Source organism: Dysidea avara, chromosome 2 (assembly GCF_963678975.1).
Source record: "Dysidea avara chromosome 2, odDysAvar1.4, whole genome shotgun sequence".
Classification (NCBI taxonomy): domain Eukaryota; kingdom Metazoa; phylum Porifera; class Demospongiae; order Dictyoceratida; family Dysideidae; genus Dysidea; species Dysidea avara.
Window position 1 is genome coordinate 39,109,602 of NC_089273.1, and position 15,406 is coordinate 39,125,007.

General features: G+C 37.4%; 4 protein-coding genes across 6 annotated transcripts; all 4 read right to left on the reverse strand.

The window, feature by feature from the left end:
* Positions 1–1,639: 1,639 nt before the first annotated feature.
* LOC136244980 (uncharacterized) lies at positions 1,640–2,532 on the reverse strand. The gene is made up of 2 exons (XM_066036506.1): positions 2,431–2,532; positions 1,640–2,296 (listed from the first exon to the last, which is right to left on the reverse strand). The coding sequence occupies exons 1-2, from the start codon at positions 2,503–2,505 to the stop codon at positions 1,673–1,675; spliced, it is 699 nt and encodes a 232-aa protein (XP_065892578.1). The 5' UTR covers positions 2,506–2,532; the 3' UTR covers positions 1,640–1,672.
* A 2,757-nt stretch (positions 2,533–5,289) lies between these two features.
* LOC136244988 (uncharacterized) lies at positions 5,290–7,348 on the reverse strand. Of its 3 annotated transcripts, none has more exons than XM_066036517.1 (2): positions 7,050–7,348; positions 5,290–6,108 (listed from the first exon to the last, which is right to left on the reverse strand). In XM_066036517.1, the coding sequence occupies exons 1-2, from the start codon at positions 7,122–7,124 to the stop codon at positions 5,503–5,505; spliced, it is 681 nt and encodes a 226-aa protein (XP_065892589.1). In that variant the 5' UTR covers positions 7,125–7,348; the 3' UTR covers positions 5,290–5,502. The 3 variants fall into 3 exon arrangements, 1 of the variants encoding a protein (XP_065892589.1); XR_010695687.1 differs by lacking the exon at positions 5,290–6,108 and adding an exon at positions 6,145–6,288; XR_010695685.1 differs by lacking the exon at positions 5,290–6,108 and adding an exon at positions 6,298–6,867.
* A 365-nt stretch (positions 7,349–7,713) lies between these two features.
* Positions 7,714–8,747, reverse strand: LOC136245002 (uncharacterized). Its single transcript, XM_066036536.1, has 2 exons — positions 8,595–8,747; positions 7,714–8,475 (listed from the first exon to the last, which is right to left on the reverse strand). The coding sequence occupies exon 2, from the start codon at positions 8,423–8,425 to the stop codon at positions 7,847–7,849; it is 579 nt and encodes a 192-aa protein (XP_065892608.1). The 5' UTR covers positions 8,426–8,475; positions 8,595–8,747; the 3' UTR covers positions 7,714–7,846.
* A 4,724-nt stretch (positions 8,748–13,471) lies between these two features.
* On the reverse strand, positions 13,472–14,466 carry LOC136247289 (uncharacterized). The gene is made up of 2 exons (XM_066038907.1): positions 14,310–14,466; positions 13,472–14,237 (listed from the first exon to the last, which is right to left on the reverse strand). The coding sequence occupies exons 1-2, from the start codon at positions 14,385–14,387 to the stop codon at positions 13,605–13,607; spliced, it is 711 nt and encodes a 236-aa protein (XP_065894979.1). The 5' UTR covers positions 14,388–14,466; the 3' UTR covers positions 13,472–13,604.
* Between the last annotated feature and the right edge of the window lie 940 nt (positions 14,467–15,406).

Genomic DNA, 15,406 nt, shown 5'->3' on the forward strand with positions numbered 1-15,406 from the left:
GATCGCGTAATTGTAACACAGGTTGGGTTTTGTGTCATATCTCCGTGGTCTTTATCTCGATTTGTTTCAAACCACGAAAAGGCACTCCTACAATGGTTACTCCATCTACATAGCAATTTTCAACTCATTCCATGAAGCGGTTTACCCTGTAGGCGTGACAACAAATCGATCTTGTTTTACGCGAATAATCGGTCATAACTCCTGAACCATTCATCGGATTTGTACCAAATTTGATGCTAGGATTCGCCGTTGTACTCCCTTTCTGTGTGCCAAATTTCAAGGCGATCGGAGTACGTGTTTGCTTGTTATAGCAATGTTTGAAAGTGTGCGAAAAGACGAAGAAGAAAAAAACGAAGAAAAAAAAACCAAACTTTGGCAGCTCGTATCTCGGAAATGGCTTGAGCGATTTCCTTCAAATTTGTAATGTAGACTCCCTTGGCTGGCGGGCAACTGTGTAGCAAATTTGGTTCCAATCAGATTAGTGATCACCGAGATACAAAGGTGTGAAAATGACGTTTTCGTTCTTCCTGTCAATATACTCACGGGTGTGGCGCGCCGGCTTCTTGGGCCGCACGACACACTACCGTGTGTCTTGATATGAGCTAGTACTATTCTGTAAAGGTAATTTTTGTCATGTACAATGTCTTTAGGATGATTTTCAAAGGCAGAATTTTGGGAGCCAATCAAAAATTTTGGGGCGATCTCTCATAAGCGGTACTACCGTACCGTTTGATACTTACTATAAGTCTACTATTCAACATTGTATATATAAAAGGCATACAACCAGGCCCGTAGCCAGGGGGGGTTCGGGGGGTAATGAAGAACCGCCCTCTTGGAAAAAAGGTCCACAATTTCAGTAAAAGGTCCACAATTTTAGCAAAAAGGTCCACAATTTTAGTATACAAGTCCAAATTTTCAGGAGCAAAAGTCCATTAGCTACAGTTTACTAGATACCACTATAATAAGAAGCTAAAATAAGTGCTCCAAGTAACTCATTCAGTGCTTGCATTAAATGCAATGCAAGATCGAGATACTCTAATAGAGCAGTCAACCACTCTAATAGAACAGTCACAATTACATTTTCTTTTAAAAGCTACTTAATTTACATGTAGATTGTCTAAACCGAGCTTTCATTAAAATATAAGATTTTGGTGGACAAGCCCCTCCATGCAGAGCCCACGAATAGCATCCATGCTTCAACTCCATGCAATGTGTAAATTTCATTGTTTAAGGCACCCTTTGTTCTGCTACACTGCCCCTGTTGATCATGGCAGAGTGCTCAATCTTTCCCACTCTTATTCACTGTGACATTCCAATATATTATATTTAGATACATGCATGTGCAGATGGTATAATTACAGTAGCAGTAGAGATATTTTTCAAGATATCATTCATACAGCTGGTCTTCAGCTTACCTAAAAAAATTGTTATTTTTATTGACTGAAATGCCACTAAATTCAACCTTTTAGTATCTGTTTTCAAAAAATTTTCTGGGGGGGCATGCCCCCAGACCCCCCTAGATTGGGTGTGCTTTGCACACCCAGTCTCAGTACCTTTATTAATCATCATGCAAGTAAAGGTCCACTTTTGGTCAAAAAGAACCCCCCTTTCAAAATTCCTGGCTACGGGCCTGACAACTATCATTGCTTCATGTTCACACTACTGTTTGAAGTTAATCCATGTCAACATCAACTGTGATGTATTCAACGCGATAAATTTCTCCAGCACTGCCACGATACACATCGAGGTACAATCCTTTAGTAAGATCAAGATTACGTTGATAATTGGCAATAAATACAAATCCTCCTTCATGCTCTGTATGGCAAGATCCCCATTTCTCACATAGCTTTATCTGTATCTTAACTTCACTGGAGTAGCCTTGTGAAGGATTTGATAACTTAGCACCAGAACTGTCATATATGTTATTTGTAAGCACTTTGTTGACATTGTCACCTTCAGCTTTGTGACATGGAGATTTGGTACCTTTATCAGGTACAACAAAGCCAATAAATCTTTCTCCATCACTTATTCCAATAGATGGATCATGATCTCTAGCATCAGCCCACACTGTGTCCATAGCAATCGTCATAGTAACAGTTGCACATTTGCTATCGTCATTAGTTAGAACACCAGGAGAAAGCAGTTGAACTTGTAAAACATGTTGGTATAAAGTCCCAGCAAGTATTTCCAGATAGTTAGGTTTGTAGGTATATGACCCATGAATAGTAGCATGTTTGGCTAGCCATTTGGGAGTCATCAACTGGTGATAAGGTAACAATGATTTTATGAGTTTTACCTGATAGAAGAAAGCAGATAAATTTATTCATTTTATAAGATAGAAGAGCACACCTACACCTGCATTTATATATGCTATAAGTGACCAAATGTAATACTTACTAGAACTGATGAACCATATGGGATATCACTTACTTCAGTTTCAGCTTCTACTATTGCAGTAAAACAAGTTGCTACCAATATCAAAGCAGTATTCAATACTACCACCATTTTGTCCAACAAGTCAAAAGTACAAGTTGTTCTTGAGTAGTTTAGTAAAATTTAGTAAAGTATTATATTTGCCTCCTTTTATACTAGTAGTCCTCGACTACACGAGTCGATTTTCTAATCAACTATAATCATGTTATGTTATCTCTAACAAGAGTTACAAATTTGTTTTACACTCCAGGCCCGTAGCCAGGGGGGGTTCGGGGGGTTCTGAAGAACCGCCCTCTTGGAAAAAAGTCCACAATTTCAGTAAAAGGTCCACAATTTTAGCAAAAAGGTCCACAATTTTAGTATACAAGTCCAAATTTTCAGGAGCAAAAGTCCATTAGCTACAGTTTACTAGATACCACTATAATAAGAAGCTAAAATAAGTGCTCCAAGTAACTCATTCAGTGCTTGCATTAAATGCAATGCAAGATCGAGATACTCTAATAGAGCAGTCAACCACTCTAATAGAACAATCACTCTAATAGAACAGTCACAATTACATTTTCTTTTAAAAGCTATTTAATTTACATGTAGATTGTCTAAACCGAGCTTTCATTAAAATATAAGATTTTGGTGGACAAGCCCCTCCATGCAGAGCCCACGAATAGCATCCATGCTTCAACTCCATGCAATGTGTAAATTTCATTGTTTAAGACACCCTTTGTTCTGCTACACTGCCCCTGTTGATCATGGCGGAGTGCTCAATCTTTCCCATTCTTATTCACTGTGACATTCCAATATATTATATTTAGACACATGCATGTGCAGATGGTATAATTACAGTAGCAGTATAGAGATATTTTTCCAGATATCATTCATACAGCTGGTCTTCAGCTTACCTAAAAAAATTGTTATTTTTATTGACTGAAATGCCAACCTTTTAGTATCTGTTTTCAAAAAATTTCCTGGGGGGCATGCCCCCAGACCCCCCTAGATTGGGTGTGCTTCGCACACCCAGTCCCAGTACCTTTATTAATCATCATGCAAGTAAAGGTCCACTTTTGGTCAAAAAGAACCCCCCTTTCAAAATCCCTGGCTACGGGCCTGCACTCAGCTCACATCTATGCTGCTTCAGTGATTTTACAGGCACATAAATTCTGACCAATTGTACCCAGTATTTTAATGTTGTAGTTATGTAGGATATGCTTGATGACCCATTCAAACTTTGTTGCCACTAAAACAATCATGTAATTCATCCAGGTTAGGTAGTATATTTACAGTGGTGAAACTACATCTTGGATAGTACACCAGCACGGCATCATCTACATGCATATATCTTAAGACGCTCAATCACTAACTGAAATGTTATTTCCAAGGTTTTGTTGGTGCAGATTTCTTATAATAAATTTCAGCCTTTTGGTACAGAACAACAGGTGCATACATCACATTGTTAACTGCTGACCTAGTGAAAGTAGTATGTTTTTTTTCCCTATATGTACATAACTAATGGATTAACTGAACTATGATTTTGTGTGATAACTGCCTGGACATGTACAGTAGAACCTCAGTTGTAACTACCCAAACTTTGTGTTAACTGGATAGCAAATGTGTTTAGTGAGTGTTCTAGGGTAGGTACAAATGTGTAGAAGTTGACACGTACTAGTTGTAACTAGAGGTCATATTGTATAGTGCATACAGCACATTGAAAACTTATTGTAAAGTGGTTGCGAATAATTTCAAGCTCATGCTTTCAGCCCATGTTATTCTATAGTGTGTTTGTATAAAATATTCCAGCTCAATTACTACATGGTAGCATTAAAACTCTATGAGTCCTACTATAAGATTTGAAACTGATGGACGGACTTTGTATATGGAGTATGTTTTCTTGGCTTTCTTTCCTATTGAATGACATTTCTGGGTTACTTCCTCAAGGTATATCGACTCTAAAATTATAATTTAATGTGTCTAGTGGATAATACTGTGCCGTACCAAGTGAGTTGGCTGAGTTCATTTGGGTATGGCCCGGAAGCTGTCCACATTGCAAATTTTATTGAGCTTTTACCACTCTAAATCGCAATGTTGTTTTCTGGAAAGTTGATTTAGTTGTGAAGGTTTGCGTTTATTAGAATGATCACTGCATATCGTCCAGCTCGCTGAAATGTGCAGTTTTTTATGCGTAATATATACAGAAAGGACAACGACACTAACGAGGACACTCAGCCATGTGTGATTAGCATTAGTATACACCACGTAAATCACGACACCTCTTTGGTCCCAAGGTGAGAAGGTGTGTACTTCAAAACAACATAATTACAAGGAACAATGCAATTGTCATGTTTGGGTTGTTAACGTAAATGGATTGAAAGACACTACATCATTATGGGCTTGCGTTTTGGATTTATATACATAAGAATTAAGAATGAATGGGAAACAATCCATATAGAATTGTTGTCTACACTGTTTAACAAGTTGTAATAGATACAATATTTTCTTGTATTTGTATTATACAGGTAATTTAAGTTTTGTACTTTATGGGATATTCCATAGTAACTAATTCAGTTGTGTGTGTAATTAGTAATTGGTCAATTAATTATGAGTATCAAATAAGATAATTTGTAATTAGCAAACAAAGTAATGGTTAATTACCAATAATTACAGCCCAGAAGCTTGGTTTTAGCTGAAGCCCAGCAATTATTCTTGTTTTACACCTATATATGTACACAGTAGAGCATAAACATATTCATGGGGAGAAAGTTGATGCAAATACTATCATACACTGCTGTCGTAGGAATCACGTATGTAGATGATAGTATTCATAGCCTCATAACTGAACTGTTATCCCATGAATATTGTACACTGTACCCTGCATGTACTGTATCTCATGATACAGGTGTTACAGGTTTCCTTGCTAATTCAATTTTGTACTAGATATTGTCTACAAACACCACTATACAAACTGTACACAGTTAATGTATTGTTACAAGTTGAAGTGTAATAATCACGAGTTGACTGTACAATATGGTCTGTATTGAATTACACTAATGTCAATGTTCCCATTGTAGTGCTGAATGGTTAATCTGATTCAACAGCAACAGCAATGTATTCAATGCGATAGGTTTCTCCAGCACTGCCACGATACACATCAAGGTACAATCCTTTATTAAGATCAAGGTTACGTTGATAATTAGCAATAAATACAAACCCTCCTTCATGTTCTGTATGGCAAGATCCCCATTTCTCACATGGCTTTGTCTGTATCTTAACCTCACTGGAGTAACCTCGTAAAGGATTAGATAACTTGGCACCAGAACTGTCATGTACCACATTTGTAAATACATTGTTGACATTGTCACCTTCAACTTTGAAACATGGATTTGTGCCACGGTTGTCAGGTACATGAAAGCCAGTAAATCTTTCTCCATCACTTATTCCAAAAGACGGATCATGATCATTAGCATCAGCCCACACTGTGTCCATAGCAATTACCATAGTAACAGTTACACATTTGCTATCATCATTAGTTAGAACACCAGAAGGAACAAGTTTAACTTGTAGAACATGTTGGTTAGAAATCCCAGCAAGTATTTCCAGATAGTTAGGTTTGTAGGTGTATGACCCATGAATAGTGGCATGTTTGGCTAGCCATTTGGGAGTCATCAACTGGTGATAAGGTAACACCTGAAAAAAGAATATGGAATAAGTCATTACTGTAGGCAAAACTTTATTGATACAAATCTGATAGGATAAATCCATTTTGTACATCTTCAATTCCATGTTGTAACTGCAAACATTTGGTATGAAATTCAAATCTTCAGCTCTTTATAATCATTTGCTATATGGTAAGCATTCAGCACTTACCTCATTTAATGCGATAGATTTCTCCTGGACTGTTACGATACATATCAAGATACAGCCCCTTGGTCAGATAAAGGTTACGTTGGTAGTTAGCAATAAAAACATATCCTTCATCATGCTCTGTATGGCAAGATCCCCATTTCTCATATGGCTTTATCTGTATCTTAACCTCACTGGAGTAACCTTTTGGGGAGTTTGGTTTAGGGCCAGCAGCATTGTACACTACATTAGCAAGTACATTATTGATGTTATCAGCTTCAGTCAAGTAACACGGTGGTCCAGCATAGTTACCTTTGTCAACCACACGAAAGCCAACAAACTTTTCTCCATCACTTACTCCAAAAAATGGATCATGATCTCTACTATCAGCCCACACAGCATCCAAGGCAATCGTCATAGTAACAGTTACACATTTATGATCATTGTTAGTTAGAACACCAGGAGGAACCAGTTGAACTTGTAAAACATGTTGGTTTGTAATTCCGGAAAGGATCTCCAGTAGTTAGGCTTGTAGGTATATGACCCATGAATAGTGGCATGTTTGGCTAGCCATTTGGGAGTCATCAACTGATGATGAGGAACCTGAAAAAGAATATGGAACAAGTCATTACAGTAGACAAGACTTTATTGATACAAATCCGATAGAATAATCCGTTTTGTACATCTTCAATTCCATGTTTAACAGTAAACATTTGGTATGAAATTCATATCTTCGGTGCATTATAATCATTAATTTTGCTATATGGTAAGCATTCAACACTCACCTCATCAGTAGCATCTGCTGTAGCAGTCAAACAGGTTACTGTCAATGCTGCAACAGTAGTGAATATTGGAATCATTTTACTAACTTGCTGGAGATGAAACTTGTTCCTTGAGAAGTTAATGAGGACATCTGTCTTCTTTTATACTTGTAGTTGTACTCTATGCTGGGTTGATTGTCTAACCATCTGTAATCATGTTAGATCTCACTAACAAGATAGAGAAATTAGAGTAGTGTTAGCCTCATCTTGTCTGCCTAAGCAGTCTAACATTCTAACCAAGTTTGACTGCACTTATCATGTTATGTTTGATGACTCATCGTTTTTGTAGTCAACAATTTGCTACCACTAATTTGAATACGTACATCAAACACATGATTTCTCCAATCACAAAGCTGGACCTGCACTTTTGTACTTTCTATACTAGGGTTTTAATTGGCGAATTTTTGTTGTTGTTGCATAATACGTAAAAGATATGTACCCATGTAAACATTAACATCAAAGTGAAATGGCACTACAGCATTGTGAATACCAGAAGAGGAGTTGTCAATGTTTGTAGTGATTTTATATTATACTAGCACGTATGCTGTGGTGCAAATCTATAACGACCGCTTATGGTCTTGCTAAATATTACATGAGGGTGTTTTCATTGTTTCCTGATAACTGCAATTTAAAAACATCACCATAACTACAGGTATGCAGTGTTTACACAATTGTACATCTGGCTAGCTACTGTAGAATACACTAATATGAATTGTTCTGTAACTGTACACAAATGTTCACATTGTTCTTGTTGAGTGGAATTAATCCATTTCAACATCTACTCTGATGTGCTCAATACGATAAGTTTCTCCAGCATTGTGACGATACATGTTAAAATACAGTCCTTTAGTAAGATCAAGTTGACGTTGGTAATTCTTAATGAAGCGAAATCCTTCTGCATGTTGCATAAGGTAAGATCCCCATTTCTCACAAGGCCTTATCTGTATCTTAACCTCACTGGAGTAACCTTGTGAAGGATTTGATAACTTAACACCAGATGAATCATCGACTAAATTTTTAAGCACATCCTTGACATCATCTCCCTCAGCTGAATAACATGGAGGTAAGCAGTTATTTTTGTCAACCACAATAAAGCCATTAAATCTTTCACCATCACTTACTCCAAAGTGAGGGTCGTGGTCACTACGACCATCAGCCCATGTTGTATCCAAACCAATTGTTATGGTTACAGTAACACATTGATCCTCAGCAGTAGTCAGTACATCGGGAGGAACAAGTGGAACTTCCAAAATGTGTTGGTTTGCAACCCCAGCAGGAATATCTAGGTAGCTAGTGTATGGGTATATGATACATGAATTGTGGCGTGTTTGGTCAACCATTTGGGGGTCATGAATTAGTGATAAGGTAGCACTGATTTCTCCACCTTTACCTAAGAAGATAGAAAGGTAAATTTTATTATGGCACGATATTAACACTGCCTGTTATATGTGGCTAAGTCTAACACATACTAGGATTGGTAGTGGGGATATCACTTTGATTTGCAATTACCTCAGTTTCAGCTTCTACTGTTGCAGTAAGCAAAGTTGCTACCAATATCAAAACAGTACTCAATACCATCAACATCTTGCTAACTAGCCAAACCAGAAGATGTGTTGCTCAGGAGGTTCAGAAATATTATGTAGAACTGTTGAGCCAAGTGTCTGACCAATGGTAACATCATTTAAAATTATCAAAATAAGTTGTTGTTTACTCATACTTGCATCTATGCTGCATCAGCAGTTACGCTGGCACCAAAGTTCTGACCAAGTTTAAATTTAAAGTAGTATGGTAGACCTGGGATTTGATCACTCATTATTTAAGTTAAATGTATCAACCAGTTGAGGTGTCTTACAGTAAGCAAAGTTGCTACCAATATCAGAACAGTTACTCAGTACTATCAACATCTTACGAACTAGCCAAACCAGAAGATGTGTTTTTCATGTGGTTCAGAATTATAGACTTTGTGTAGTACTTGTTGATGATGATGTCTCCTATTATATTAGCTGACGTTCACTATGCTGAGCCGACCGTCTGACCAATGGTAATCATTTTAAATTGTCACTAACAATATGTGACCGGATTTCATATAACAAGGCTTCCACACACACAAAATCAAACTTACGATTTTACCAGAAATGGATTGCTGGTCTAATACACTATCATATTTCACACTGTACTTCCTTCAGCACTGGCAAGTCTGGTTTCTGTAGCAGCTTTCTTCCGACCCTGTCAAAGCCACGAGTGTGAGATTGGCACCATTAAATGGCCATGGCTTTGTGATAATGGTGTGTAGTGAGCTGGGACTTCACAGAGAGCTCGCCAATAGTGTTCTCAGTAAATTTGGAGTAATTTGAGGGCCATGGAGGGCCATGGAGAACCCAAACTTGGCCTCTGGACTCCAATCGTCTTCTTACTCCATTTTATACCCCTATATTAAGACCACCGTCCACCCCCACCCTCCCACCCTTAGTACTACCATCTGTGATATTATTACCCGCTCGAAAAAAGCTGCTCAAAATAGGGCAAATTTTGGGCATCAGAAATGTATACACCCACTCAGTGATAGCTAGTGAACAGATGAACAATTGGTGCAAATTTTGTTTGCACAGCTGGAGGCACTGGGAAGTTATTACACAATGATTCCTTAAAATCGCCATATCTCCTAACAAAGCTTTGTGCGTCGAAGCCTTGTTTTGTCAAATCCAGTCACATATACAAAATTTGTAACAGATTTCTTGTTGTTTACTCATATTTGGTATCTATGCTGCATCAGCAGTTACAATGGCACCAAAGTTCTGACCAAGTTCAAATTCAAAAGCATGTTTGTTATATTATTGGTAGTTACATGGAATAGATTTGATGACTCATTATTTATGTGATATACCACTATGTTGACTGTGCAGTTAAGATGAAAATAATTTTTCAGGTTACCATGGGTACTACATATCACCATGGTTACTATGTATACGTATATTTGTGTCATGTCCAGGTGGACTTGTACTATACATATGAATACTCCTTGAAATGTTTCCAATAATTTTAAGGACGCATTACTACCACCAAAAAGGCTACGGTTAACCAGACATTCATACAAACTGTCTATTGTAGAAAAATACTAAGCGACAGAATTACTAATTCATTCTTCTATAGTTACACACACATTGACACCCTTTTCAAATGCTACATACAGTCACCATGGGTAATGCAATTATATGATTACCTTGAACCTCAGAAGTCATAAGTGAGGTCAGATCTACTACTGAACATAATGTACTAGGTTTGCAAACAAAGTACTTTTTATTGTACTGGATGTGTGCGTAGTGTAGTGTACATAGAAGAGAACTGGTACATAATGAATAATGATTGCTTACGATTCGAAACTTGTTAAATGTGGGTTACTAAACCCAGGTCCAGTCATCTATTTTCTGCACCTTTCCAAACTTACTTAATAGAACTACTTTAAACCGGCTGTAAGACCAGGTGTCCTACAGACCTTCAGCACTTGTGCTGTAAAGTGTTGATTAAACTTGGAAGTTTTGTAAAAACATGCAGTATTATTGGAAGCCTAAGTTGGTTTGGTCTTATGATTATAAATGTTTATTTAGCTGTTAGTAGTATTAAATTATTAGACATGTGTTTACCCTCTAAATAATATGTATTCAAATACTACATTCAGAGGCAATAGTTTAATTGACAATAACACAACAAGAATACTATCAGGTACATAGCAGTTTTGTTGATTATTAAGTCACATCTTGAAATATTAAAACCAGGGACGGATCCAGGAGCTGGCAAGGGGAGGGGCACAAACAGGCTAAGTTTGTTGTAGGTGGTTGGTGAGATCCAGATTCTCTTGTTTGTTACTGCATTTTTGAAGCAGCAAATAGTCACTTCTTAGTAGTGTCACTGTTGATTTTTGCCATTTTGGCCTTTGCAGATGGTTGTGAAGTCTTAAAAGCTGTTAAAAGGCTCCAAATGTCTTAAACAACACTAATATGATAATTATTGTTAGAGGTGCTTAGTACGCACGAAGGTGCTGGGTATCAATTTCACAGCTAGTTTGACATTGGTTTACTTTGGTTACTGGTGAATTTGTAATAAGTGTAAAATGTGCATATGTGACCCGGTCTGCGAAAAGGGGTCTTATAGCCTTTCCAATTCTCCACGTTTGGCTAATCATAACTCGTGATCTGCAAAAGCTATCACCTTGTAATTACACCCACAGCTACTGCTATGTTAGGGGTGTGTAGAGACCAAATTGTAGGCTTGTACCATATTCACAAGTCAAGTTATGGGTCACCAAGTATATGCAATCAAAAAGGCTATAAGACCCCTTTTCGCAGACTGGGTCACATATTTTCATGAGTTTTATAGATAAACTGATCTTGGCCTGACATAAGTTTAGTATTTTAATCAGAAGTATGGTTGGCTCCTCCACAAGGTGAGAGGGAGGGGGGAGGGGGGTGCATTTGCACTAAATGTCCCATCCTGGATCCGCCATTGAAAACCGCATTGTTTCCTACAAGATACTCTTATCAAACAGTACGATAGTACTGTTTAAGTAGGGATCCGGATGGATTTGGCGCGCGCCTCAAATTTTGATCCCTCAAAAATCATCCTAGAAATATCTCACACAGCAAATAAACCTTTTACTAAAGAGTCTTCAAGTTTCTAACTTTATTTCTAGCGTTATATACCAGGAAACGACTAGAAAAGTGCTGGAATTTTATTTCTAAAAAAATCGCTAAAACAGAAATTTTCGTCTGCCTGCCAGCCTGCCTGCCTGCCTGACCACATTCGCAAGGCTACAGGCCAAATGAAGCAGCGAAGGATCACCATTCTTTGCCACAATATTTAACTCGCTGCTGGGATGTGCCTTTTCAGGTTCCGACGAGTGTCTGCCTTCTGCGCTTTGCCTTTCCTTTTATCTTCAATTACGGATCGTCTTCTTCTTTTCCAGTCACGGAGGCGTTAATAATTCGTATCGACACTTTCCTTAGAGCAGCCGTATTCGGACGCCACAAAACTAATAACGGATTCCGTACTGTAAGGGCAAGTAGATGCCTGTATAGCAACACTTGCGATTTAACAGCCTAGTGAAGTAAGAACACACTGCCACGCCCTTATCAATCAGAGCGCGCGCTCGTACTTAACGATCAGTGGACCACGCCCATTATTAATGGTCCAGCTGTAACTAATTGTAGAAAACAGGAGATAGAAACCCTGCATGCCTTTCAATTTAGTAATTGAGCAGCTTGCATAAAGCAAGCAGCAAGATCGAGATACTCTAATAGAGCAGTCAGTGCCAAAGATCAATAATAGCTATATACCTATACCAAAAAAAGTTAACAAACTAGTGAATTAAAAAAATTGTTAATTTAGAAATGGAAGTAGGGATCAAGCGATAAAAACTACTGAAACAAGTGATTTGAATGATGGCAACTATTACAACATAGCTTTGTGGGGAAATCCCTACTTTGGCATTGAACATATATGGTGACGTGGTGAGATGCCAATGTAAGGATTTCCCCACAAAGCTATGTTGTAATAATTGCCATCATTCAAATCACTTGTTTCAGTAGTTTTTATCGCTTGATCCCTACTTCCATTTCTAAATTAACAATTTTTAAATTCACTAGTTTGTTAACTTTTTTTGGTATAGGTATTAATTTAATACTCAAAAAGATATGTACACGTGTTATCATATTATTGTCTCAACTTATAATTAACTCTGTTGTGTACTAGTCCACTAAACAAACTATCAACTGTTTGATCAACTAGCGTTAATGGCAGGAAACTACTGCTGACCCAGGTAGAATCTAGAATTAAGATGTGCGCCAAGAGCTATGTTGAGCTCTTGATTAGCGTGTTAAGTTAAAGTACACAGGTAGCTATATAGAAACTAAACAGGAAAGTTTTAAAATTAACAATTCAGTCAGTGGGTGTGGTTCTACACAAGTTTACAGAATGCAGGACATGTTACCTGTAAGTGGGTGTGGCACTACAACAACTGCTTGGTTTTTCCGATCAACAGTGTTTCTTCATATAACCTCATTACCGGATAGCACTCAAAGTAATTCCTTTCTACCCTGGCATAATTATTTGAGACAATGTGGTATCACTGTTTCAGTTTACACTTACCCAAATTGTTATTATTTCATACAGCCTGTTACTTAGTTGTTAAAGAACTCAAGCGTCAAATCACTGTTAGCCCTTGCTACATGTGATTCCAGACCTGTATGAAACAGCGTGTTATACAGATGTTTCTCATGATTAGTTTTGTAGCTTATGTTCTACATGTATTCCCATGTACCACTGGTTGTATGTTCTGTGTGTGCGTGTGATTTATCATGCAGACATAACATGCACAAATCGTTGTTTAAAAATTGGTCTCAATGTATGTAATAACAACAAAGGATGCATTTTCTAATTGTTACAGCCTAGATATGTATGTGTACAGAGTACAAGATAACAAAGTTAGCATTGTTGTGAGCATTCACACTGTTTGAGTGACCAAAGTTAATTCATTTCAACATCAACAGTAATGTACTCAATACGATAAATTTCTTTTATGTTGTTTCGGTACATATCAAGGAACAATCCCTTGGTGAGATCAAGTTCACGCTGATAATTCTCAATAAAAACAAATCCTTCAGCATGTTCCGTGTGGCAAGATCCCCATTTCTCACCTGGCTTGATTTGTATCTTAACCTCACTGGAGTAACCTTGTGGGGAGTTTGGTTTAGGACCAGAATTATCATATGCTGCATTTGTTAGTACATCGTTGACATTATCACCTTCAGCTGAATGACACGGAGGTGAGTTGGCATAGTTACCTTTGTCAACAACTATGAACCCAATAAATTTGTCACCATCACTTATTCCAAAAGATGGATCGTGATCGTTAGCATCAGCCCATGTGGTATCCATAGCAATTGTCATAGAAACAGTAAGGGATTGACTGTCATCATTAGTTAGGACACCAGGAGAAACCAGCTGAACTTGTAAAACATGTTCGTAAACAGTAGTCCCAGCAAGTATTTCCAGATAGTTAGGTTTGTAGGTATATGACCCATATATAGTAGCATATTTGCTCAACCATTTTGGGGTCATCACCTGATGGTAAGGTAACACTGTTTTAACAAGTTTTACCTAATAGAAGAGAAAGAATATGTTATTTTAAACTTTAATATATTCTACATTATTACTATGATTAACACTCACCTCTGTGTTAGCTTCCACTATGACAGTTAAACAAGTTACTGCCAACATTATCAAAGCTGATTTCACTACTGGCAACATCTTGTGATGTAGCAATTGCTTGAGATACTTCTACCAATACAGCAAAGCTGACAAATGCTGTGTATCTGATAAAATGTGTTTATATAATTATGTGTACTCTACATGTGTAACCCCAAGATCAAAGTGTAAGGTACATGCATCAAAAGGCGATAATTTTTATTACACCTGTATGGATTCTTGGTATAAGTATTATTACCAATAATATCATATCAATTAAGAGAGTAATAATTGAATTTATTATGTGGTTGTTGTGTATTAGCATTTGTCAGTAGCTAACAGTTTGTATTTCACCATTTTAAGGGCAGAATCATTATGTTGGCTTTACAATCAGTATTGAAACCCGGTCACTATTGCTAACTCGGATGACCCATTGACCCGGATAGTAACCCGGTTTAATAAAAGCTGAGGCATATGCCAAGAGCTACGTATATCTTGGGCACTCCACTAGAGTATTAAGTTGCAAAATGGTTAGCTATGCAATACTGAACTATACAGGTAGCTAACAAATCAGTCAGTGAGCTTGGTTCAAATTAAGTTTGCAGACAACAAACTTACTTAATATACTTGCTTGCTTAATGGATGTCACTTTGTGCATACCTACAACTCTTATTAACGTTCTTGGTACATTCATATTCAAGATAAGTGAGTATGGCTCACAGAAGAAGCTGGCTTGCTGCAAGACTAGACATCTACTTGTACAAATCACTATGTATTTTTCTAGTTAAATTGATTTGTACATCAAAAATTGATTGATTGGTAAGCCTGCAGGTAGCAAATGACATGGATTGATGCATACTTGTAGACTGTAATACTAATAAATGGCTGTGGCATTTTCAATTGTATAACATTACTACAACACTAGTTAATTTGCGTCTCACAATGACCAAAGACTATTCTATCCATGATCTGGAATACTTCTGTATATGGTAAAGTACAAAAAATCATCTCATACATTTTCTATGGAAAGAACTTACATTGGAGCAGTAGCACTATAACTACTTGTACTTATACTGCTAAGC